At 41.3% G+C, this 26,786-nt stretch overlaps 1 protein-coding gene across 1 annotated transcript in view; it reads left to right on the top strand.

Moving 5' to 3' along the window:
• The window catches only part of LOC121182863 (inactive N-acetylated-alpha-linked acidic dipeptidase-like protein 2), a 301,943-nt gene that overhangs the window by 70,546 nt on the left and 204,611 nt on the right, over positions 1 to 26,786 (top strand). The window contains exon 5 of the mRNA XM_041039484.1: positions 11,588 to 11,855. Within this exon, the coding sequence (XP_040895418.1) occupies positions 11,588 to 11,855 (268 nt within the window). The remainder of the gene's footprint in view (positions 1 to 11,587; positions 11,856 to 26,786) is intronic.

The raw sequence follows: 26,786 nt of genomic DNA, 5'->3' as shown, positions 1-26,786 counted from the left end.
CTGGCAGCACCCAACAAACCATAGCCAAGGTAATTGTCCTGCAAATGGGAAGGTGAACAGGTTATACAAGACAAGGCAGGAATGCTAAGGCAAGTTAGACAATGTGACAAAGGGAAATTGGGAAATTGCTCTCCTTTACTTTTTTTTTACCAATATGTACACAGACAGACTAATTAGATGATGCCAGCTGAGACAGGTAGAAGCTCACAGGCCTAATAAGGCAATGAGCAACATGGTTGCAGAGCAGGACAGTGCACTGAGGGGAATGTCCATGTGAGGAATGGCTATGTCTGACAAACACACTACAAATACGCTAGTTGTAATTTAATTCAGTGGCAGGATTCTCTGAAACCTCAATTTTTAAACTGAAATAGTCATAACAGACCGATCAAAGCACGGCTGCAAAATGTAGCGTCCATTGCTTGTATTTAGAAGACACAACCACAACCGCTGAAAGAAGTCACAACAACTCAAACATCATGAAACTGCTGCCATTTACCACTTTGCCAGCTGCTTGCGGGAAAGCACCTGATTTGAACTTTGAAGTATCTGATTTCCAAGTTGACAGGGACTGCTTGAACATCTCATTAGTCCACTACGAGACCAGCTAACACAATCCCATCTAGAAAAGAGGTGCAGGTCCATTCTGTCAGCTCGCACCCTTTTTAAGATTCAGTGGCACTTTATCATACAGCCTGCAATTTATATAGTAATTTTGTCATGTGAATCAGGAGCCTATAAAATACTGATCAGTTCGTACTGATACTTCAATGTACAGTGGAAGAAAGCAAGACTACAGGGAATAAGAGACTAACAATTGGGGAAAAGTGGTGTAGACAACCTTGTTGATGATACAAAAAGATGATAATAAGTAGGTGTTCCAAATCTCAGTTTACAGCTCACTATTCAGTACAATACTGAGTGTCTGTTATTTAGGAAGTGATTGAGTGAACAAGGGAGAGTTTTTGGACACAGCCCTAGTTTGTTTTGCAGGGGAAGGGCATTTGAAACCCTAGGCCTTGTTTAAGACAAGAGAACAAAGTAGAGTTAGGTAACCTTTCAACTTGCAGCCAAATTGCACAGATTGCCTTTACCCTGGCCGAGATCCAATCACAATGCGAGCCAGACCACCTCCAGGCATCTTCTGCCCAATCCGATTGTGTTCTGCACTCATTTACAGCTTGCACCAACATGTCTTTTTCCTTGTCCAGATAAGCTTTCCAGCTACATATCACGTGCTAATACCAAGTAAATGGGTTTAGAGAGTCTAGAGACAAAAGTAGAGGGTAAAGGAGTCAGAGATGGCATGGGTTTACCTTTGGTAAAATCAAGCTCACAGCCAGACTGGTGTTTGGTCTGATTCTGCTATATATGAGGCTCATAAATGTCCTGCCAAATCTAAGCAAGAGTCAAGCAATAAGTACGACCGCTTTGTTGTTGATACTCCCCACTGAATGTCAGGAATCCACTGTGCGTGGACCTTTCAGCTTCAGGCAATTTGACATACATAACATGAAAAGCACAGGTGTAAGTGATGACATTGATAAAGCTGCTCGGCATTTTGGTTCTCTGCAATTACTTACAGGAAAACCTACATAGAACATAGAACACAGACTTTATTCGTTTATTAGACACGTCTAGTCCTCGTCTGACAAATCAAAATCTCTGCCTTCAAAAGGTTGTTTTGCCAAATAAAACTGAAACCTCCCACAACAAATTAGACATAATGATTTGACTTGAAGACATGTGTTCCTGACTGAGACACTGCTGCTTTGGGGTCGTCGTGATGTCAGTGAATTTCACTGGGCCACGCACAAAAAAAGCCAAAGAGTGGGGTTAAATTCATAAATCAAGAAAGGTCCTAACAGAATATTACACATGTGCAAACCAGGATCACGATGGCTGTTAATGGCTAGCACTGCGCTGCTTTTCTTTCTTTTTAAAATGTCTCTCTTTCTCATCTCCTGACTGCCCTTATTACCAGGACTCAAAGAGCAAAATGTACTATTTTGTTCAGGGATGTCAAAGGTTAATTGTACAATATACTGTGAGTGTGTGTATGCACATTGCTATTCAGAAGAGTAGCTGAGGGCAGCAACACTGGACCTGCTTTACATTCAGTGAGAGGCAGTTCTTTAACTGCTGCTCTATTCAAAGTCAGTCTGTCTCTGAACTCTGCCTTCATTTATCACTGCTGTGTAAGACTCACAGCTGCTGCCTATCTCTAACAGGACATTCACACCTACACAGAAACATACTTAAAGCACACAGTCAGAATGGAGAAAAACAGTGTCCTGGTGTATTGTAGTCAGTAAGAAAGCCACCAAATGTCAAGCCATTTGGCACTGACCATTCAGAAGAATACTGCTGTATGTTTGTGGGCAGGGATGTAGTATTGTGTTTAAAGGTGGTGTGTTATGATACCTTACCAGTGGTATGTTTTCACGCCATAACTCAGTTAAAATCTGCGAAGTCTCATTCTGTCTTAAAGGTTTAAAGGTTTTCAGTTTTTATTGTTATTTCCTGTTTTATTTTGATGTACTCACTTATCTTCTCCATGCAGACGCTTCACTTCCTGCCCCTTCTGTGATAATACCTGCTCCACTCTAATGCGTTGCACCTGTGTCGCATTACTTCTCCCCTTGTGTGTATTTAGTTTTTGTCTCCTCTTTGCTTTGTGCCAGAATCGTCTTTTTTGTCTTTGCTTTCCAGCCATAGTTTCCTTGTGATTTTTGCCTATCACTTGATTTCTTGGTTTTTGCCGTTGCCCGGGCCTTGCCGGATTTGTTTGTCTTTTTCTGACTGATCTCCTGCGTACCAAACCTGTTGTGCAAGTAGAGTTTGAACTTTTTTAATTTCCTACTCCGGTCTGAGTGCCTTTGAATTCGAGTCCTGTGTCTGTGGTTGTTACAAAATCAGGGATATTTTTTTGAAGTACTCTTTGGTGTTGAAATGAAGGTTGCTTCCACATCTGAGACCTAATAGCAGCTGAAACACAATGTACCTACAAGTACTGCCAGAGGATCATATTAACTTTAGTGGACAAATATTTGAGCCAAAATGAACATCAGAAAAAGTCTGATGTGAATTTGGCCGTTTATTGCTTTGATGGGGTTTCTGTCGTGCAGTCAGATCACAGCACTCGTCAATGCCCCAGCAGGAAGAAACAGACTCTGTTTACAGCTGTATTACTGCTGTATGTGACTACGACTTTGACAATAAATAAATACAGCTGATTCATTGTGATGGATTATCTAACTCAGTTTCAAGTCTCAATTCCCAGTGGTCTCCTGGAAGATTGTAAATTAATCTATAGCCTTAAAATCCATTGTAAAATGGAAACCAGTGATGCAGTCATATGTCATTAGTGGGCCAAGTCATTAAAAATGGTCCTTTTAAAAAATAAACAGAACCAGTAGGCCAAATATAGGGGTCCCCTTAATTAGGTCCACTTAATTGCCCCCCTAATTAACACCAACACCATCTTAACAGTCCTTATACTGAAGACAGAGAGCCCCTGTTCTCAATAGTATCCTCATCTGAACATGGTTGAAGGCTGGGTGGTTGAAACACTGAGGGAGTGATGTTAATGCAGCATTGTAAACATCAGAGAAATGGCATCTCAAACACTTGTTCAGCGGAGGATTCTTAACACTTAATGGTAAAACACTTCATTCTTAACCAGGAAAATAAAGCTTTTAGGAAGTTGGTGATAATGCACATTAAAGGTTAACCTTAATCATGGTTTGAATTTTCATGTAAACGTGAACAGATTTCTGAGTAAACTTAAATTAAAAGTATAAAAGTAAACTGGCATGTATAATACACTATGTTAAACTTATAACAGCTCTTACATGTGTGGGAGGTACATGAGTAAACCAGTGAAATGGTAATTTAAAGCTACTGTTTTGTTCTTTTGCCTCTTTATCCCAGGTGGCTTCCATTGCTCATAAATATGCAGTTGTCTTTCTTCTGATTCTTCCTCTGATTCTTCTGAAAGCAAAATGGTTAATATTTCATTAGTAGAATATAGACTGAATAAACTATATCAATCAGACGAGTAATACTTACATTTATTTATGTGAGGATGCCACAGATTATTAATTTTAATCGTACTTTGTCCCATATCTTGAAGAACAATGCTCCAGAATGAACTACTCCTGGTATCAGTGATTGAACTCTCAGCGGTTATACCCTCTTAATTTCTCCCTGTTGAGTTGTAGCCCTGCATAGAAGTACAAGTGATGTGTTGAATCTTCTTTATTGGCAGCCTCCATCATCACATAGATTCCACCTTAACACCGGCCCTGGCACCTGAATAAAGATTTCCTATCATGGAGCCTGAGCACAGGCTCCACGCTCTGAAAATGTGACGAATGCAAATGGGAAGAGAGAAATCAAATGTGACTAACGTGTATGGAAACAGAGAAAATCAATTGTCTCCTGAACAAATGGATGAGCTATTAAAATGATTGTGTGCTACAGGAATATATTATCCGCAGCAGCTGCCAGCAGAGGCAACAGCGGCTCATATTCCAAGTCTGCTTGGCCCAAGAAAGCACACAGAGATCCCACTAAGGCAATTATATGCACACTCTGCATGAGCAGAACATGTGATTTATCTGCCTGCTCTCATACTAGTAGCTCTTACACACTATCATTATAACAAGCATAAAACATGCAGTAAAAACATGCCTGCACAAAGCTTTTTTTTTAAGTGGACTTCCAGACCATAAACGCATACTTTGTCAAAGTGAATTTGTCTGCTTGTCTTTCAAAGGAGATGCTCCAGTGATGCTAAAGACTTGGCTTTGAAGCGACATTACCATTTTCTTGCTTTAATAATACAAAAGCTTTTCACTAGTGCAGGAATTCAAGCTTGGGAGTTAGGGACCAGACTTTTAACTGGCGTTTCAAATCACGATGAGGAGACGTTTCTTTTTCCTCACCCCATTTGTCAGTGATGTTGAGAATAAAGAATTAATTAAAGCTCAGATGCCAAAGAAACAAGATATGAAGCATTAAAAAAGCCTTTTATGAAACAATTGGAACTGACTGAAGTTTGGATAAACAGTTTTTCATCATTCTCTGTGGGGTAGAGAGGCTTCAGAGGAGATGATTTAATCCACTCATCAGATAAAGACAGTCACTGGGCTTCAAATGCAGCCTGTTTATTAACACTTCAAAACAATCAGAGCATCTCTGCAGGCATGGGAAAGGTTACACAGCATGGAAATAACACAGCTTTTTTTTGGTTTTTGAAGTATCAGAACTGCTTTTTAGAATTATTTCCCCCAAAATAAATAATAATGTACATGATATCCATGATCAATCCTATTAGCCGGAAGAAAATGTCAAGAAGGAGAGCCATCGGCCCTAAACGGTACGGCTCCACATGATACTGATGGGAGAGTAACCTTCTGAAATGACAGGTTTAGTGGTGTCTGAAACGTGAGCCCATTAAAGTTTTAAATAAATAAATTCAGGTATCGGAATTTGACACAGCGCAAAATCTCATTACTTCACAAGAAGAAATGAATCAACGAATTAGAGGGGAAAGCACACTGTCTCCTAAACAGCACAGCTCAACAATTGCTCTGTTGTCAGGAAACATACAGTACATGACCTGGCCACAATAAAAGACGCAATGTTACAATAAAATAAAATAAAAATAGACTCACTGTAAGCTATACCCCTCCCCAGAACACTGATTAGTAGCCCTAACTAGACAGAGCAGGGCGGTCAGGTTTTTGGATCTCTCCACATGCTGAAACACTGCTGAAGAAGCTTAAATTACAGTGATACTCGACATTAAAAGCTTTAAAATTTCGTCTCTTCCTCACTGTTCCAAATCCAAAAACACAGGAATGTGTTTGTCTCTGACATGACCTGCAAACATTAGCATGACTGGGTAACCAGTTACAATAGTAATGTAGAATTACTTCCAAGACCATCATTGTGTAACTACATTGCTATTTTTTTACCCTGGAGTAATAAAAGCATTTACACACAACAAAAAAGTACAAAGGCACACACACGCACATGCACACGTATCTGTAAGAGAAAACGCTCAGAGCTCTGAGATAACTTGTGTTGTGAGTGGTGCTATACAAATAACATTGAATTGAACTGAATTGAATTGATGAATAACCGGTTGTTTCATCATGCAAAATAGATTTGGGATTGAAAATTCAAATAAGCTGCTTTATTTTAGGGGTTTAGTGAAGGGGGGGGGGGCTTTTTGGACCCTTAGGACATGGGGAGTAGACAGAATGCTAAGACTTTACAAGGGATAAAAACTACATATATGCATGACTGCAAAGATTATCCAGCAGCATTAGCTAAGTGGGGAGGGCCTTAACCAAGCGTCATGTATGAGTGACATTTAAAGGTCTGATCAACAGCTATCAACAGCTAACAATATGTAATTTGCAGTGACAGGGCAGGTTCAGGTGTTGAGTGTCCTGCTAAATCTAACTAAACCCATTATTTTCTCAGACTAAGTTCGAAGCTGATGCCCGGCAGTGCCCTGCTTCACATTCACAGTATCACACAGTCATGATGGGAGCTGTCCAGCTGTCCAGTCACTTATCCATGGATCAGACAATGTTGTTTCCTCCAAGAGGCCATCGTGAGCATTTTAACTTATGGCTGCTTTGATTAGACCTCTTCACAGGACTGTGAGTGTGCACAGACTTCACTTGATCAACATCTTCCTCACTCTTGTAAAGGGATGCAACACTTTATATCTTCACTGTAGCCCTTTTACACAGCAGACATTTTGACTTGTCAGAGTAGGCGAAGCAGGCGAAGTTAGTAATAAAATGATCTTTTCAATTTACTGGCTGTTTAGTCGTATGTCCACTCCACGATGTTCGCCAGCTAACTCCAGCAAACTCTTCTGTTTGGTGATGGGCAGGTCGCGTACAGTGGGTTTATCATAGCATTTTTTTTGGTTAAAACAGCTGCCTGCTGCTGGTGGAGACAAGGTTGTTGAGAGTGGTGAGGCTGAATAATAATAATGATAGTAGATTTACTGACATGAGAGCAAAGAGCTGAAAGATACTGAAACACTCTGAAGAGCTGAGAAAAAAACTGTAGTAGCTGACGGTTAAATATGAATTTGTTTGTCTGAGCTATTGCCTTTTGTCACGATCAGCCCCTAAGGGGGCTGTTTTCTGAACTCTTTTGGTTGGTTTTAGAACTCATTGTGGGCATTTTGAACTTCTGGATTTAGTTCATCTCTTTACTGCCCCTTTTTGGACTCTTACTTAGTTTCTTTATTTCTGTTAGTAGTTCCTGTTGTGCTTCTTTAGTCAAGTTACTCTTGTTTTGGGTTTTTGAGTTTTGGTGGTGTATTTCCTGTTCTTGTGTTTTCCTTGTTCTACTTCCCGTCTTTGTCTGGTTTCCCTCCTTTTTTGATTGTTTGCCCCGATCTAATTGATTTCACCTGTTGCCCATGTGTATTTAAGTCTCGTTGCCCCGCTGTTCCTTTGTCAGTTCGTCTGTGTTCTACTGTGTTCCATGTTTGCACCTTTTGTTACCTCCTGGATTAATCTTCTGTTTTCCCTGTGATTTCCTTTGTTGTTTCTCTTCACCCCATAATTAAGGACTTATGAGTTTTGGACTGGGTTTCTGTTTCTGGAAGTTTTCTCCTTTGTGGATGAATTTCAGTTACTTAAGTTGCTTTAGTTTTGTTTCCTGGTCAAGGACTGTACCAGTGATTGTGAGTTTAATACAGGACATTGTCAGTATCTGTCCATCTTGGGTATCTGCATTTGGGTCCTCTCTCTTGTGTTCCTAACATTACACCTCTGGTGCACACATTCACTAGTTCCATTGTTCATTGTTCATACAAAAATATTGATTAGTGCAGCTTTAAAGGAGTTTTTATTTTTTATTTTGCTTGAGTAAAAATGGGAATGCAGTACTCCAGTATTTTTATGCTGTGTTTGTACTTTTTCTCAACTTAAAAGATAGTGATAGTATGGTTTTTGTAGAGGCAGTCACGTAGCGGGGGAAGGACGTCTTCTCTTACAACTGCATGACATCAGGGTTTCATGCTCATCAAAGAAGACAGAGACATAAAGACCTGCACATAAACACAGAGCTATGTATATTGACACACACATGCAAACAGAGACACACTCAAAGTCACATGAGACACGAAGCGTCGTCAGAATCGGGCATGTGTCCCAAACCACGGGGAGCCGTTCCAACAGCTTGGCTTATAGATGAAGGTCTCTATGAGCACACACATACGGAAACGCAACACGCTCGTTCACAAGCATGAAAACACAGCAGCGCACACGCACCGCCTCCTGCTGCTGCTCCTGGCGAGCTATGAGACATGGCCTGCTGACAAGAGAATGGCAGAATTGTGTGTTTGGGCCATCTGCTGCTGAGACTGATATAGATATCACACACACATACACTCACACACTAGACACACAGAAACAAATACTACACAAAGTATGCCCAACCACTTGCAGACTGGCATGAAAAGAAACGCTTATGGTGGTTATTATACATTTATACCCCATCTATATATATATCAGCACTTTTTCAATAAGGACACTTAGAATGAGTTGCTCAACATTTCTGAGTGTTTAGAGGACAAACATAAGCAAGAGAACTGGGAAAAATGGGCAATGGGAAGCTGAAGAATACAGTGAATTGAAAATATAGCAATATACACGTTGGAGTTTTAATTACAGTAAACAGTTGGTTTTTGGCTGACATTAGGCATCCATGTTTGTTTGGTTTTTAGGTACTTCTATATCATGAAGAAATGCCAGGTCGCCTGTTCTAACTATGACTTGGTGGGTAATGTGAACGCTGTGTAAGAGTCACAAATGAGCTGAGAGCAGCGCTGTATCGAAATAAAATCCCAAATTAACGTGAATACAGTGAATTCCACTAATTTAATAGATGCTGTGCACACTTCATTTTTCTGGTTTCACAAAATACTACCAGTACATATACACAGTACCACAAAAGCACACCTGTTTCACCACATTGCATGAATACGACATGAGTATGGTTCTGGAGTCAGGATGTGTCATGATAACTGTTATATCACTGCTGTTAGTCTTTACTTCCAAACTAGGCCAACTGAAGCTGTGTATTTCCAACACTGTTAAACCATTTCTTTAAAATAAGAATAAAATAACTAAAATAAGAATCCATAAATTGAATTTAGCCACAGAGAAAGAAAGATAGATTTTGCCGAAATGGAACATTAAAGACCGTGACCATGTTTTTCCATAACTGTTCCATAAAGCAAAGGCTCCACTCTCCACGCTGTTTCTTTTATTTATATACTTTACCTGGATGGACTATTTGTTATTCTCCAATAGGCTGAGATGCAGTACCAGCCAGTCTGTTCTAGATGCCCATTTATTGCTGAGCATTTGAGTCCAGTCCTGTCAGAGCCAGAACAATAAAGAGAGCAAACACCAAGCACCAAACAAACCAGCAGAAAAGACTCAGATGAGACCTGGATCACATTTTATTGACATCTCTTTCCTGCAATTAGGAAACAGGAATGACCGAGACTGACGGCGCCTGTGAGGAGCTAAGTGTGTGTGAGAGAGAAAAAAAGAGGTTCATGCTCAGCGCTCAGTGAGGTCTAGCCAAAAAGGACTATTTTCCCTGTAATGAAGACTAATTAGTGAAAGCATCGCCATTATCATAATCAATTTTTGAAGTGCTAAATGGATTTTTCTACATTTCAATCTTTGAAGAAATCTTTTATTAACATTTTCCATTTTAAAGAACTTTTTTTTTTGTCATTATGTGGTCTTTCATTTTAAAGGCTGGTTATGGTTATGAACTTCATCGTATCTGTAAAAAAAAAAAAAAAAAGGGGGTGGGGGTGTTTGGGGGGAGCGGGGGCAGAGAATCACAATCTTGTCTCCTGTAGGTAGTTTTTCCTTAGCTCTAATACTAAGTTTTGAAAAGCTACACATTGTGTGGAAGTACAAAGCCTCCCAATTCTGTCTGTGTAAAACATTTTAAGATCCCAGTGTGAGTGCATGGTTAGAGAAAAGCTGTTTAACATTTAAACCATTTTTGACCCTTTTTTTTTTTTAAATGTAATTCAGTACCAGCCGACTACAAAGAGTTAAGTTTCAGAAGAATCATGACTGTGATCAAAAGGGTTCAGCAATGGTAACCATTTTATTTTGCGGATGTCATTTTCAGGCTCATGCATGATACAGTGGGGTGCCTGAAGGAACCCCGTGGAGTTTTCTTGTTAACAAACAAAAAGTTGTACAGTTTTTTTTACAGCCAGTGTTACTCACTAAAACGCATAGTGGGAGTCCTCGAGCTTTGACAAATGTGCTGAATGTATTTGCTTCCTCATGAAACACTTGCAAAGACAATTTTTCTTAAAAGTTTCAAAATTGCATTGTTTACTGTCATGTTTACTTGCTAGCAGTCTTCTTCTTTCCTGTCATTGCACTCACCACCTGTAGGTCGGTGGAGTAGTGTAATGTGTATCTCATCACATGTGCACATGTACCACAGGTCAAACCAAACAGGGTACCTTTTAAGAGGTATTTATATGAGCTCCTATAAATCTGTTAAGACAAAAATGTTTGAGTTTGTGACAAACCCTATTTAGATCATTCACTAACACATCTAAGTCAAGGGTACCTAACAAAAAGGTCACAAGAAGTATAAAGATTAAAAGTAAAATTACTTAGCAGCACTTAAAGCAAATAAAATGGTTGTCTTTATTTAAATCATTATACAAGAGGTCTTGCAAAAAAAATGTTCAATTTTAAAAGCCTTGACAGCAGTTCTTTTTTTTTTTTTTCATATTTTACTTCTTCTTACTTTGAGCAACACATTATTCTCTTCCACACAGGATTATATGCCATAGGATTTATTTGTTTTTTGTTTTTTTCGTTTCTCTCTCTGGTTTGAAGTGACCAGGGCTGATTTGGAGAGCTTTGCGATGTCCCATAATTTCATACACCATTCAGGATTTGGCAATTCTGAATTAGAATTGAATGAGAGTTGGTGGGTTGTTTGGTCACTGTCAGTCAAATATGGTCAAACCACACCCAACCCATCCTGATGAGGCAAGTTATCCAGATTTAGCTTTAAGATTAAGGGGCTTTCAGTACAGAGCTGTGGATATTTTGAACATAATATATTGTTCATTCTAGTGTTTTCTTTTATATGGGAGAGTTTGACCATTATTATTATTATTATTATTACCATTTTCAAATCACACTTTTAATCTGTATTGAGCTACATATGATAGTTACAGTATATAGTAGCATTAATGAGGTCTGGAGCAGAGGTCTTTGTTTCATCATATGTATGATAACCTTCAGATCTATAACAAACAGGCTCACATGGACCCCCACACACAGTCAAACTGCTGTCTCCACGTGTGTGCTTTTCTTAGAAAAAGGGACTTCATGTTGGTGAGAATTTCTGGGAAACATGGAGATCTCAGTTAAGCCTGAGTAACAAGTCAGTGAAGTGTAATCATTTGTTGTACTTTCGAGTGACTAATCCGTAGTGTTGTGTGATTTAATGAGCATTTCTCTTTGCCTCCTGCTTCCAGGTCTTTCTCCAGTCTGTCGGATGATAGCGAGGAGGCCAGAGCCCGGTACCTCTACAGGCAGTGGGTGGGACTCGGTTTGACTGATGTCCATCTGTCCAATCACACAGTGCTACTCAGCCTGCCCGGTTCCACACCCAACACCATCACTGACCGCTCCAGTCACCAGTGTTTCCTGCCAAACGGGATCCCCTGTGACCAGCGTGGACCGAATGACCTGCCGAAGCAGCAGTTCTCCTACGCAGCCTACTCTGCCGTTGGAAATCTGCAGGTACTGTTCTGTGCCCATGTATTGACATTTGCTGAACCAAAGGTTGCTTCAGCCTCCTGGCTGCTGTGCTCTCCTACAACTCTTCCTCCCCCTCATCACGTTCATATTGTCAGATTGTCTAAGTCTCCAGCCCCCGGTCAGTAAAGGGTCACCAGCAAAGGTCACAGCCAGAGGTTGTGGCTTTAAATGTTAGAGCTCGGCTGAACCACAGTTCAGGGTCCAAAGGTATCTCAGTGTTGTTATTTCCAGCAAGACAGATAAGGATAAAAAATATATTTATATTATATTTTCTGGAAGAATGTCAAACTGATTAGTTGTATAAAGAAGGGTCCTCAAAAGACCTCTTTGTCTGCAACTGATTTATAAAATCATTTCAGCACTGTTATTTTATGTACGAAAGAGCTGGGGATTCAAGGTTGAAGATTTAAAGTATAAATCTAAAGCAGATATGAAAACAGATTCGCTATTACATCTCTAACTTTCTCCTTAAATTTCACCTGGTCATTATTTCAGCAAGACTGAAACTCAATAACATGATTATGTTATTTTTTTTAGCAAATAATCTGAGATTTAAACATTCCTTATCTTAAACTGGGAGTAAACTTTAAGTTTGATGAACAAAGATTAGACAACTAACATGTACAATACACTAGACAAAGGGTAAACTATGGTTAGAGTTGAGTGTCACTAGGAACCTACCGAAATCCTGAGCGTAGTAACTCTCATGTTACTCTCCCAAAACAGAGAGGGATGGCCTTTAAAAACAGTTTGCCTCATTCATTTCTCCTGCAGTAGGTGTTGCAAAGGCAGTGAAATATAAAGTAAGGTGCTCCATTTGAAAAATCAGCTGAATGTGAGGCCAGCTTCAGGTGAGCTGTGGCTCTGCACTGAAACCTAATGAGTGAAGACGCTGACGTGTTTAAAGTGCTACAGCTTCTCATAGGTGTTCCAAAAGTTTGTTTTTTTTTTTTGGCTCATTTTGATTAGAATTATTTGTTGTAAAAAATGTAACCGATAGGACCAATGAAAAAATCTTTTACCTTTAAAACCTTTAAAAACATCTTAATGAGAAAATCTGGATCAGGGTCATTAACTACCATACTCAGAACTGTAAATTGACCAACAACCGTACATCACCACCTTAAATACAGTTAAACAAATGATGTCAGTCATTCAAACATTTGAACGAGTTATTTGAATTATAAATCTTACAATTTTTCAATTTTGAAACGGCTTTCTCAGGGAGAAAGAAAGAAAAACAGCCTGCTTTTGAATGCAGCACTTGATATAGAATAAATGCACAAAACTGTATATTCACTGGATTTAAGTAGGCTATACTCAAGAGGATTGTTTTTTTTTTTTTTTTTAATAAATAGAACAGAAGGAGAATTTTCTTGGTAGGGTGCCTCAGGCCATCTTTTCCAGACAGGAGGCAGTTCACACACATTATACATTACACTTCGATAAGAATAGACTCCGTGATTAGAGCAGCACCAGCAAACTCAGTGCAGAAACCGTAAAAATCTTGCAGCATGGTATTTGTGTCATGCTAGATGCACTGTAAATCTTTTCCACCATCCTTCAGGAGTGTGAAGGTTAATGGAAGTCATTATGCATGTAGTCCGCCCGCACTAGCCAGCAGACTCACACACACACACACACACGCACACAAAGAAATACAGTCACACTATTTTTAGAGGGCTTTACTTCTCTGTATCCCAGGAACAGAGAAAAGGGTTGAAGGAGACGCTTGTTATTCCCTTGAGCCCCTGCCCGGCCTGAGGGCAGATGAAAAGTTGGAGTGAGTCTCTGAATACCAAGTTTCCCTCCTCTCTGCTCTCCCTCTCTCTCTCTCCCCTCGCTCTCCTTTCTCCGTTCTGCTCGATCCATCCAGCTGTCCACTCGTCGGAGTCTACCCATAGGAGGGTCACAGTCATCCATCACCAGATTATTTCCTAGCTCCGTTCCTGCACGCTGCCTTGAATTAAGCGGCACTTTGCTGGATCTAAACATGGCTTTCAGACAATTAAATATGGCGTTTGTGATGGATGGATGGCAGCCCAGAGCAAGTATACTGGGCTAATAAGTAAGTCCTGCTGTTGGTGGCATTGTTTTGCTGGTGCTGCGCGACAACTATGCTCCGACACACACATGTACATACGAGTACACACACACACACACACATACAAAGAAAACAGAAAACAAGTAAGAAGATTGCCTTATTTTCTCAGTGTGGGCCAAAGGAAGAAAATATACTAGATGAATGCAATATACAAATAGTTATAGGTTCTGCTGCTCATCTTTTCTCACTTGTCATCTAATCAAATCCTTCACTTGCCACCAGTGTATCTCTGTCCATTCATGATTTGTGCAGTTCAGAAGCCATAACAATTCATGACCCGTCCAGTATTTCCCTGGATGATTTCTGGTACGATGTGTTTGATTTGAAGGAGAGGAGTTTATTTAGGGGATTACATGTACTGGCTTTGTAGTAGAGAAAATTAAAAAAAAAAAAAATTCAGTGGCAGGCTGTAATATATTTTTATAATTATTCTTGAAATACAAGTCGTGAAGAAACATTCTGTAAATGTAAGTTGCAGATCTGTTTTTTTTTTTTTTCAGTGCATACGTATGGCTCAAGTATACTATGAGGTGGAAAACTCTTGGGCCCTTGTGAGGAGTTACTTTTAAGAGACTTTCCCCCCCATAAGTTCTCTGTGTAAGCAGATTATAATGAGCCATAGATCCATTTTACTGTTAGGTGACGTCTGCCAACCATAGTAATTGTGACGTTGTATATAAAGTCACATAGTCTGTGTTAGTAAGATGTTAGATGGATGGTTGGATGGGTTGAGAAAATATTGGATTTTGACACAGGAGGCTATTGTACGTTTCCCATTTGAAACAGGTAGTCAATACTTGTTTGTTTTATCCATGTTTTATCCAACACTACACAGCCTTTACTGTGTTTATTATTGTAACCATGACAACAAAGCTCCACTACACTTGCCACCGGTGCGCTCCTATGGTTGTATCAGAGGGTATATCGTTGTTTAGGTTGGAAGATTTGTAGTTTTGAGCCCATCAGTTGTTCAAATTCATCATTCAAGATGAAATTATGCAACGCAACAAGAAGTTGCAAGTAACTGTATACATAAACATCAAAGTCAAGTCAAAGTCAACGTTATTGTCAAAACCATATGTACAGGTCATACACAGGTTTTGAAATTGCAGTGCTCCCTAGGCCCACAGTGTTACACGAGACAAAAATAGTAAGATAAATAAATAAAGAAAGTATAAACATAACATTAACAATAGAGAAAAGACCTAGTTGGGAAGAAAAGGCTTGTTTATAATACAAAAATCTGCTTCACAAGAATTTGTGTGTAATTTTTAGCTCAAATTATGTAATTTAAGCAGTAACAGGCTTATATAGCAGCAGCTGGATGTAAGTGCCGGTGCAAGTCTGGTTCAGCCCAGTGTGTGTATGTGTGTGTGAGTGAGTCCGTAGTTCCGGGGGGATTCAGAGGGGGGATGTGGGTGAGGGTCTAGAGTTCGTGTGTGACGGCAGGACAGGGAGAGAGTTCAGCATACTGACAGCTTGGTGGATGAAGCTGTCTCTCAGTCTGCTGGTTCTGGCCCGGAGACTCTTCAGTCTCCTTCTGGATGGCAGCAGACTGAAGAAGCTGTTGGACGGATGGGTGGGATCACCTGCCATGCAGTGGGCTTTGCAGATGAGACGAGTGTGGTAGATGTCCTGGAGGGAGGGGAGACAGACACCCACAACCCTCTCAGCAGCTCTCAATACCCGATGTAGCTTTTTGCTGCAGGTCACAGTGCAGGTGCCATACCACACAGTGATGCAGCTGGTCAGGATGCTCTCCATGCTGCCCCTGTAGAAACTGCACATGATGGGGGCTGGGGCTTTGGCTCTCCTCAGTTTACGGAGGAAGTAGAGTCGCTGTTGGGCTTTGCTGGTCAGTGATGCAGTGTTTTTTGACCAGGGGAGGTCTTCTGAGATGTGCACACCCGGGAACTTGGTGCTGCTCACTCTCTCCACAACAGCACCGTGGATGGTTAGTGGGGTGTGCTGGGCATGCGCTCTCCTGAAGTCTATGATGATCTCCTTCGTCTTCTCCACGTTCAGGGAGAGGTTGTTGACACTGCACCACTCGGCCAGGCGGCTCACCTCACTCCTGTAGTATGTCTCATCATCGTTGTTGATGTGACCTACCACAGTTGTGTCATCCGCAAACTTGATGAAGAGGTTGGAGCTGTGTGACGGTGTGCAGTCGTGGGTCAGCAGGGTGAAGAAGAGGGGGCTCAGCACGCATCCTTGGGGGGCCACCGTGTTCAGTGTGATGGTGCTGGAAATGTTGCTGCCGACCCGTACTGCCTGTGGTCTTCCTGTCAGGGATGATTGCGTTGAATGCTGAGCTGAAGTCTATAAACAGCATTCTGACATATGAGTTTTTAGTGTCCAGGTGTGTGAGGGCTGAGTGCAACAGGACGATAGTCATTGAAGCAGGAGGGAGATGGCTTCTTCGGCACAGGAATGATGGTGGAGGCTTTGAGGCACGTGGGGACAACAGCCTGGCTCAGTGATGTGTTAAAGATGTTTGTGAAGACATCTGTGAGTTCCGCAGCACAGTCTCTCAATACTCGACCAGGAATGTTGTCAGGACGCGGGGCTTTGCGTGCATTGACCCTACTGAGGGATCTACTCACGCTGACCGGGGATAGAGTCAACACCTGGTCGCCAGGAGGGGGTGGAGTCTTCTGTACAGGGGTGCTGTTGTGTGCCTCAAAGCGAGCGAAGAATTCGTTCAGCTCATTCGGCAGAGAGGTGGAGCTGTCAGCGGTCTGCGGTGTGGGCTTGTAGTCCGTGATGGACTGTATCCCCTGCCACAGACTCCGGGTGTCTCTGCTGTCATTGAAGCGCTGCCTCATCTTCCTGGAATACTGCCTCTTTGCTTATCTGATGCCACGTGACAGGTTTGCCCTTGCTGTCCTTAGGCCCACGTTGTCCCCAGATCTGAAGGCAGCATTCCTCACCCTCAGGAGCCAGTAGACCTCACCCGTGAGCCATGGCTTCTGATTGGCCCGAACAGTGATGGTCTTGGTGTCTGTGACATCATCAATGCACTTAGAGATGTAGGCAGTGACGGTCTCTGTGTATTCCTGTAGGTCAGTGGAGTTGTTGTAGGTGGCAGCCTGTTTGAAAATCTCCCAGTCTGTGGTGGAGAAGCAGTCTTGCAGTGCCTCTGAGGACCCTTCTGGCCATACACGTATCTGCCTGCGAACTGGTCTGGTGACTTTGACTAGTGCTCTGTATGCTGGCATCAAAATAACAGTGATGTGGTCAGAGGCGCTGAGGTGGGGGAGGGGGAGTGCTTTGTAGTCTCCTCTCTGGGTGGTGAGAACATTGTCCAAGATGTTACTTCCCTGTGTGGGAAAATTGATGTGGCTGTGAAGTTTGGGAAGCACAGACTTTGGGTCTGCATGATTGAAATCGCCCGCCAGAACAAGAAAAGCATCCGGGTGGGCTGTCTGCTGCTCACTGACCTGCTGGTACAGTTCATTCAGTGCCTCACTCCTGTTGTTGTTGGAGCTGGGAGGGATGTAAACAGCAACAAGCAATATGGCTGTGAATTCCCTCGGAAGGTAGAACAGTCTGCATTTGATGATGACGATCTCCAGCAGTGGTGAACAGTGTTTGCTGATCACAACAGCATTGCAATACCAGGCGTCATTGATGTAAACACAGAGTCCCCCGCCACGAATCTTTCCTCCTTTGACGAGAGCTCTGTCTGCCCGATGGCATGTTAGCCGGTCCAGATGAATGGCACTGTTGAGAGTGCTGTTGTTGAGCCATGTTTCCACAAACGCAAAGACACAACACTCTCTCACAGACTTCATGGTGGACCGGAGTAGACGTACGTGATCTAGCATGTTGTCCAGCGAGCGTACGTTGGACAGTACAGTGGTGGGGATGGCAGGCTCGTGTGGGTTAGCCGCTAGCCTATACCGGATTCCTCCGCTCTTACCCCTCTTCTGTTTTCTCTCGCACCGCCTGTGACGCCTCCACTGTGGGCGAGATCTGGGAGTTGGGGCTGCTGATGCTGAGCAGTAACTCCCGGCTGTATGTGCGCCTTGGTGGAGGTGGACATAACGAAGACGCAGACGAACAAAAGCATGTTAGCTGACACGACATCCTGATATAAACATTACATAAAATTTCAGTGAGCAGGAGTTAATGAGCAGAAGAAAAAGGAAGTAGTAGATTTTTGTTGTCTTGTTTATTCATGGTCACAAAGCAGCTCAGTAAGTCAGTTGTCTCTGAGTTAACCGGATTAACCATCACTAGTATCTTATGAAGTGACAGCTCTATTAGACTCACAAATTATGGACAGAGACTGTTGGACAGAGTGGACAGAGTGGATATAGTGGGGCTTGGCCCTGTGACCTTCTGCTGACATGGCAGTTATTCTGAGCCCAGCCACACTGCGGCTAACCTGAAAAACATATGCTCTCACCAGGCACTACGTATGAATTACTCATACTGCTTCTATCCCAGCACATTGGAAGATATGTTGTGATCATACAGTATACAGTATGTATGTGCTATTTTTATAGTGGGAAAGTACACGCTGTAAACAAAATCAAACTCTAGAATTCTAGGTTGTTTGCTTTTAAGGTTTGTTTTATTTGTAGCCTTCGTTTTGCAGAACACAAGATACACGGGGAAAAAAAGGATGCACAGTTATTTTTATGGTATGGAATAGAAAATAACCAGTAATGAAGGATAGAAGAGGATGTGGAAAATGACACCAGAGACAGGCCCAGTTGTCACAGGAGCCATAGGACTTGTAAAGAACACGCTGAGGAAATACACGAGCAGCATCCCAGGTGACATCAACATCCATGAAGTACAGAAAATCCTCCTGGCACAGTACACATTCACCGGAGGGTGTTATCCATCAAGTGAAGCGAGAGACCAGCCTCCCTGTAGAGCCTCAGGACCATCTGGTCACAGCTGTAAGGACATGTTAGAACACGTACACACATGAATAAGTTGGTAGAGTAAGTAAATAGTGTATGGACCTACATAGTAACAGATGGCAACTTCTGATTTGTGCAATATATTTCCCTGATAAATAGCAGAATATGTTCTTGGACGCTTTGCCAGTCATTTAGCCTGGTACTCTACGTGCTCTTAGTCATCTAAAAATAAACATACTATTAATAATGCTGCTAAATACAAACATACATTACATACAGCCAGTCAAAATACTGTAGCCATTCTAGCTGCTTTAAAATGGATGTAGCTGACTACATATAATTATATATAACTGTGCCCCTGCTTGACCGACCAAATTATAAACCTTGTTTCCAACACTTGAAAGTTGACTAAATTTTTTCACGGCCCTGTTTGAACTATTTTACTGTAAATTAATACGTTTTATAGCAGAGAAATCATTATGTTATAGGCTCCTTCATTCCCTAATAATTTCCCAAGGAATGTAAAATGAAAAAAAAAAACCAAAAACAAAATTGAGGGGGAAGTATATATATAGTTGAAAAGTAATTAAAAGTTATAAAACATTTAGAAGTCGAAGTCAAAAAGAACTGAGTAATTTCTAGCATTCACTCGTCTCTATGTAATTTTGCAAGCTGCTGTTTGGCTGGGATATAATAAACAGTGCTGTGCTGCCCACTTGTTGTTATACCTGATCTTTGGTTGTCCTATGAGCCAAAGAATTGTTTGCCCGAGTGTGTAAATAACACTCTGTCACATTTCTTTTCTTGACATGAATAATTTATACGGAGGACAAATTCAATTCACTTCAAATCACTTCAAATCCAGCCGAATGCAAATGACAAAGTTGAAGGTAAGCTGGGGTAAAGGCACCGGCTTCATTACGTGACTCAACATCACAGCGTCAAAAAGCTCACTGATGCTTTATAAACGCTCACTTTTAAGCCTTCCAAAGATGGGCTGTGGGAAAAAGCCTCTGACGAATTCAGCACAGATATAGTAAAGCCATTGTCCTCACCCCCCTCCCCTGTCCTCTTCCCCTGTTCCTTTCTCCTGTTTCACCTTTTGACTTTTCTCTTCTCCTGTCTTTTGGATAAATTCCCATTTCCCATCTTTGTCTAGTGCACTTCTGAAGAACTGTTTTTGAATTTTTAATACTGGAGGCACATTGCCCAGAATAACTGATGATCTATGAATACATGCTTTGGTATTAGTTATCCTTGTGAAGCTTTGTCATCAAATCATTGTGCTTTCTGGCAACGTTGACAGAGGCCACTGCCCCCTAAACTCTGAACAAAGTCACTAACCTGTAAATTGTTTTCTAACTGGAGAGTAAGAAATAGCATCCAGGATGAGGGAGGGGGGGGGGGGGGCTCACACCCTGCTGCCTGGTAAAGAAGAGTGGTGTGCTGGCACCTTAAACCAATGAAGGAGGAGGAGAAGAAGAGGTTAAAGACAGCCCAGCATTCGATTTGACTAATCCTTTATTCAACTTACCCAAAGTTCTGTGCCCCACCACAGGTGAAGTGCCTCTGGGAAATAGCTGACATATCCACTGAGACAGCCTTAAATTTAGAGTGCATTTGAGAGGTTAGGAACTTTACTCTTTGTAGAAAGACATAATGTCTGAAATGCTGCCCTTTATTAGAAACTACTTTTAGCCTTCTGCTGTCAAAGGAAGGAGGACAAATGGGGTCACGCTCACTGCTATTCCCAGACTCACAACCAGTGATGAGTGGAGAGGAAGTCTGACTGACAGGATACCGCTGCTGTTGGAGCAGGATACCGGCCGGACATGCTGACGGTCACGATCTCTCCTGGAGGACTTCTGCTGTGGAATGGTCTGAGGACACAGGTGTGAGCCCAGCTGCTCTCAAGCCTTGTTTACAGCACTGAGTTGGTTCCTAGGGGCTGAAAGTCTGGGCCAAAGAAGAGGAATAAGGAGGACTCTCTGGAGAGCAGCACAAATTATTCTTTCCCTGTCAAAACTGAAGGCTTAGGACACCAGGCTGTATTGCCAATCTCATGAACTAAGCCTAAGTTTCATCGGATGACAAAGCAGGAAGGTGGATGCAGGAGATAGGTGATGGAACTGCTGAAGAGGACTGACAGTGTGACAGTGGTTAAAGAGCCTACACTGTCAATCTACACCTTTGGAAGGCAAACACAGCCAAGCCAGTGGGGGGCAGGAGGCTAACCATGACCGTATCCTCCTCTGATGGTTCTTCCCTTGGCTGACTCCACTGTAGGTTCATACACAGCAGCTGGAGGCTTGGTGCTAAGCAAAGATGTCCACTGTTCCTTCAGGTGGTAGATTATGCAGGAGACACACACACACACACACACACTGCTGAGGCTGGGAACATCATCACAGGGGCAGCAGTGATGAGGGCACTGTCCACCCCTCCCCCATTGTATCCCATCCCCCAGTAGCCCCACTTTCTCTCCCTCCATACACATCCAGTCACACATCTCCTTGTTTTCCATACTCACACTCTCTACATCCTCAAGTTTACCACCTGCCTCCACACGCACTAAAACACCCACACACATTTATATAACCGCTTACACACAAACAGCCCACGCTACCAATTATAAATACCCCATTACAAATAAAGTATAATATATATTTCCCTCGTTCTACATGTGCTCGTGGCTCTGGAGAGCATACTGAAGAGATCCAGCTGGTTAACAATATGTGGCTATGTGTTTAATGGCTTACAGGTACATTTATATGCATATGGACACTTTTGCATTCATAATCACAGAGTAAACATTTGCAGGATTTGGCTGCTTTGTGTAAAGTGCATTATTGGAGCAATCTACACTCCCAAAATAATAATATGTTAAGAAATGATTCATTATATCCCAACAGACTAAACTATATAATAACCTAATTAATCTGGAAGCTCTGTGATATTTTTTTCCACTCTCTCATTTGATATCACAGAATCTTTCAAACGTGATTCATGATAATACAGAAATACATCTTTGTGTAAATTCACTTGAAATAAGACACAGAATTAAAGGCAGTAAACAGACGGGAGTTTTCTAAGACTGTCTCCCACAAGACCAAAAGACAGGTCTTATTGTTTTTCTTACTGTGTACTGTTCTTCGATCTAAATAATGAGTTCATCGACAGTTTTTAAATTAACAAAACACTTGAGCTGCTTAATCCTTCATCAACCACAATGCATTTAATATATTAAGCTGTACTAATAACATCTGTAATTAAGGTAATTGGGGTTATTTGGAAACTGGTACTATGTCATCATACTTATCTTCACATAAATCATGGCTGCTATTAATACGGACTCTGTCTCTTCGAGCATAATGGAGTTCTAGCAGTTTCAAGAAAAACAGTTTTTCCATATTAATATGCAAATATAAGCACATGTGCTCTGGAATCTAATTAAATCATCTCCTCTATAAGGGCAGCCTGAAGTGTGTATGATTATGAATATTCTGCAGCTACTATTTCCAGAGGAATTAATACACAAGATAGTGACTACGTACAGTAAAAACAGGCACATGCATCATTCTGAAAGAGTGATGTTTTAAACATGTTAGAGGTCTTCAAGCTTCTGTTGTATTCTGTATTTAACGACCACAGGGTACAAGTGTGCTTTGAAGAATTTGAGTACATTACTCCTTGATTTGAAAGCTCACACTGGTGTGCTTTGTTGCTTGAGGTGCGTTCTCAAAATAAGAAGTTGTCATTATTAATAAATCTTTCTTTTTTAATAAATAAAAAACTGGATTTCTCAAATTCAGTTTATTCCATTTGCTGTAGTTGAACCCATTGCCATGTGCAGTAACCGGCAGCTTGTGAAGACTTTGAGAATGGTTTTCCCAACACTGGCCCTCTCTCAGTCTCCTCCTCCCTGTTGTCTGACATAATGACAGTGTGACTGTGAAGACACTTCATTTACTTGATGTGATAAGAGTTAATTACAGGGTGGATTTGAGCAGCCTTCAATCAGTAGACTGCAGAAACAATCCATGACCCCCTCTGTCTGCTCCCTGCATGGCTCTGCTTCTCTTCACCATTTTCTCATCCCTTCACACTCTCAGTATTTTTGAAAACGAGGCTGGGAAAGAAAAAGTCATACTTTTCAAGTCTTTTCCAGCTTTTTTTTTTCTTCTCTCCATCCCTTATTTAGTCTCTTACGCTTCATTTGGGTGGAGATTAAGGTTTTCTTCTATATCAAATCACACTGAAGGTCAGCCAAGGACTGAAAACACCTCAGTGTAATACCCGAGAAACATTTATGAAGCCTCTTTTACTTACCTTCAGCAAGTAGAGAGACCAAGACTGTGTGACTCCTCTGTTGATTTACACTTGTATGAATAGTAGTAGTTTTCTTGACAGTTGCACTTTGGAGTATGAGACCGTGGTAACAAATAAAATGCAGAAAATAGTAATATTTTATGTGTATTAGTAATTAACCTAGGTAAATAGTTTAAGATGGTTATACATCCAAAAGCTTCTTGCCAAGATTAATAAGTAGCTTAACCCTGTGAGACCTGAACTATGAAAGAATGGTCAGAAAATTCTAATTTTTCAAATATGAACTCTTTATTTGTCCCTTTGACAAAATGTAAAAAAAAAAAATTAAAAAAAAAAAATTCTAAGTATATTTTTTGTTTGTATCACACATGTCAAAACATTTAGAAAAGTGAGGAGTGTCTACCAGGAGTCAGTATACGAGCATAAGAGTTCATCTAAAAGGGTTAAATGCAAAGTTTATGCTTGATGGTGATGCAATGAGTCCCAGAAATGTGGGTATCATATATGATACGTACGGGCTCACAGGGTTAATCTCATAATTTTTGCCACATTGCATTGTATCTCATTTGCTGTTTTTCAAGATGCCTTTAACATAGTGGACTTGTCTTAAAAATAAATACATATGCCGACTGTTTGTGTAGAATTGCGCACACAGTAATGATAGTGAAAGCTCCGCATGGGGCAGTGAAGCCCCTCCATGGAGAACATACTATCTCCTGCTTTATATCGTATTGTTGCACGGCTTCACTTTCATGTGAGGACACCAGCTTCTGCAGAAATAACACGCGTTGTTCTCTCCGTCACACAGCCGGTCACAGAGTTACTGTCAAAACTGGATTTTTTTAATGAGCTCGTTTGTCACCACGTGTTCCTAAAACTTTGCTCCTTTGGTGGATTGTCTCTGCCTGATTGCCTTTTCCTGGCAACTCCTCAAAGGTTAGAACACCTCTAGAGCTCCTGAAGATTGGAGTGATTTCCTAAGTTAAACTGATAAAAGCCTTTTTACTCCCAGTCCTAAAAGACAGACTAAAAATGCATCAATGAGAATTTTTGGCCAGTGACGGCTTTTTTTTTTTCCTTTTGAGGCACTTCATAAATACGGGCCTGGGTAAATTTAGGCTTTTTCTGTAATGATGTAACTCTGCTTAAAAAGCAACTTACACATTAAAACATTTAATTAGCATAACTTCCAGTGGAGACTTTTAGTTTCCTCTAATGGACTAAATTCTGTTTAAAAACACCAGAAATAATTTTAGCAGATATGCTGCATATTTATAATTTGATAGGATTAAAAATATTGGACACCCGCTGAGTTCATCAAGATCAATGAGACTCCTTATCATCCTGCACAAACTCCACCAAAATCTCTTGTGAGTGTCTGGCTGGGTTAAGAGCAAATACTCATCATCTCAACAGGAGAACGATGCTCGCTACTTCAGCCGTACAGAGGCTACTTACACTGTTAATTTCATTACCTCCCTGAGACGAAATGAAAAAAAAAAAAAAGGCAGAGAGGAAAAGGAGAGATGGATCTAGTGCGAGCAGCACTATCTCAGTGTGTGTAGAGATTCTTCTGTATTTCAATTTGCTGTGTCTTGTTCTGTTCCATGGTCTGCAGTTTAAATGGAGGACTTTTATGATGCAAATGCAGGCAGGAGCGATAAATCTCTCTTGCTCTCCTCTCCTGGGCTCTCCTGATGCAAAAAGATGTGCTCGCTCTCTCTTTCTTTCCCTCTCTCTCTCTCTCTTTCTCTCTCTCTCTGTCGCACATTCAGGCACTCCTTCGCCCTCACTCTCTCTTTCCCCCGCTTTCTCTCCACTGCAGCATTGTGTTACACTCGCCCCCAGGCCACATGAAAAATGAATCAGGCCCAGGTGATGCAGTGAGGGAGCGGGGAGGGGAAGAGAGAGAGAGGGTGAGAGACGGGTGACAGAGAGGGGGAGAGAGACCCCAAAAAGTAATGCTTTGACTTTCCTCACCAACTTCTAGGTCACTTTAATTTGGGAGATCATAACACCCACTCAGTCACAGAGACACACATGCGTACACACACAACCACACTCACACACACACATACACAAATGCAAACACATACTCGGCCCAAGTAACTCCAGTGTGAACCAGATACTGAAGTAGTGCCGTGCTATTGATTATAAAGACTACAGTATATCAGGAATGATTAGATGCACACTGGCAATTGATTACATTTCCAGAGTTATTTTTCAATATCAGGCTATAACTTGTGTCAGCATGCAGGTAGTGTATATATTCATGCTTTCAAATCATCGTTCATGCAGGATACCGTGTACATGTAAAACACAATCCATGTTACCTTAGCCATCTCTGTGCAGTTACCCTCATCAGCCCCAGTGTAATGGTTTCATTTGTGGTGTACAGAGCTTCTATCATGTCCGTGTGCAACTACATAAAGGACTGTACCCTGTATATAGATACTGTTACATTCCAGCAATCATTTTTATATTAGCATTTTTTGAATATCTTTAAATACTTTTTTACATATAGGCCTACCCTAAATTTTCCTTCTGCTTTTAACCCATCCTAACCCCTCCAGGACCCAGGAACCGACTCTAGTTTTAACGCCAGTGTCTTGATCAAGGCTTATGGCAGGCCCATAAACAAGATCTTACCCACAGGAGCTATTAGAAACACAGTACAGTCTAGTCTAGTCTTTGATACCACCTCCAAAGAAGTACTCTGATGTCACAAATGGGATTGGCACTGTGTGCACCATGGTGAAAAAAAAAAACAACCACTAAGGCAATAATGGCCATGTGTTTATTCTTTAAGATACAGGAAAAACCTCAACTGTTAAGACTTTTATCTTTCATAAAACCGGATGAACTTTGAAACTCACTCGCTCCTGTCCGTCTGTTCTGTTTCATTGTTCCCCATGCAAATTGCACAAACAATGCAAAGAACTGGCCAGGCAGCTAGAGAGACTGGAGCCACGTTTGGGATTGTGGAAGGTCCTCTACACGACATCCACCTCCCTACCTGTCCAAAATTGTCATCAGGTTTTTGCAAGTCCTTGAGGATGCTTAAAACATGCTGGCAATTTCATCATCTAACCACAAAGAGATGAGAGTATTATCATTCACACACTCTTCCTGTTATTACCCAATGTTAGGAACATATTTCTCATCTCCAGATTGGATAGGAAACTTTGAGGTCATTGACCAGACTTAACTTGAGAAAACAATAACAAGCAGTAACTGACTCTGTGATTGGATAGAGAAATGATATTCCTGATTGGACAGTCGAATGATATATTAATCTGAGCATCCCCATTGGCTGCCCAGGAGGAAGTGTCAACTGCGGGACAAAAGTACTTGTATCAAAGATGCCATTACAAAGATGACACATTACAAGCTGTGTCGGTGGTATGAAATGGTGTGCACCTCCTGTCTCCTAAGTGCCCATCACCTCATTTGGAGGTGTGAAAATGACTTAGGACCTTTCTAAATTGTATGCTCTGTATTTTATCACTTTTTATTTCTTCTGTATTGTGCTTTGCACGTTCATTGTATAACCTCTGCTGTCAGTTTGGCCAGGTGTGGAAACATATTTGCAGTCTCAGT

The sequence above is a fragment of the Toxotes jaculatrix genome, chromosome 6, assembly GCF_017976425.1.
Source record: "Toxotes jaculatrix isolate fToxJac2 chromosome 6, fToxJac2.pri, whole genome shotgun sequence".
In the NCBI taxonomy this organism is placed as follows: domain Eukaryota; kingdom Metazoa; phylum Chordata; class Actinopteri; family Toxotidae; genus Toxotes; species Toxotes jaculatrix.
This window is presented reverse-complemented; position numbering and strand designations above follow the sequence as displayed.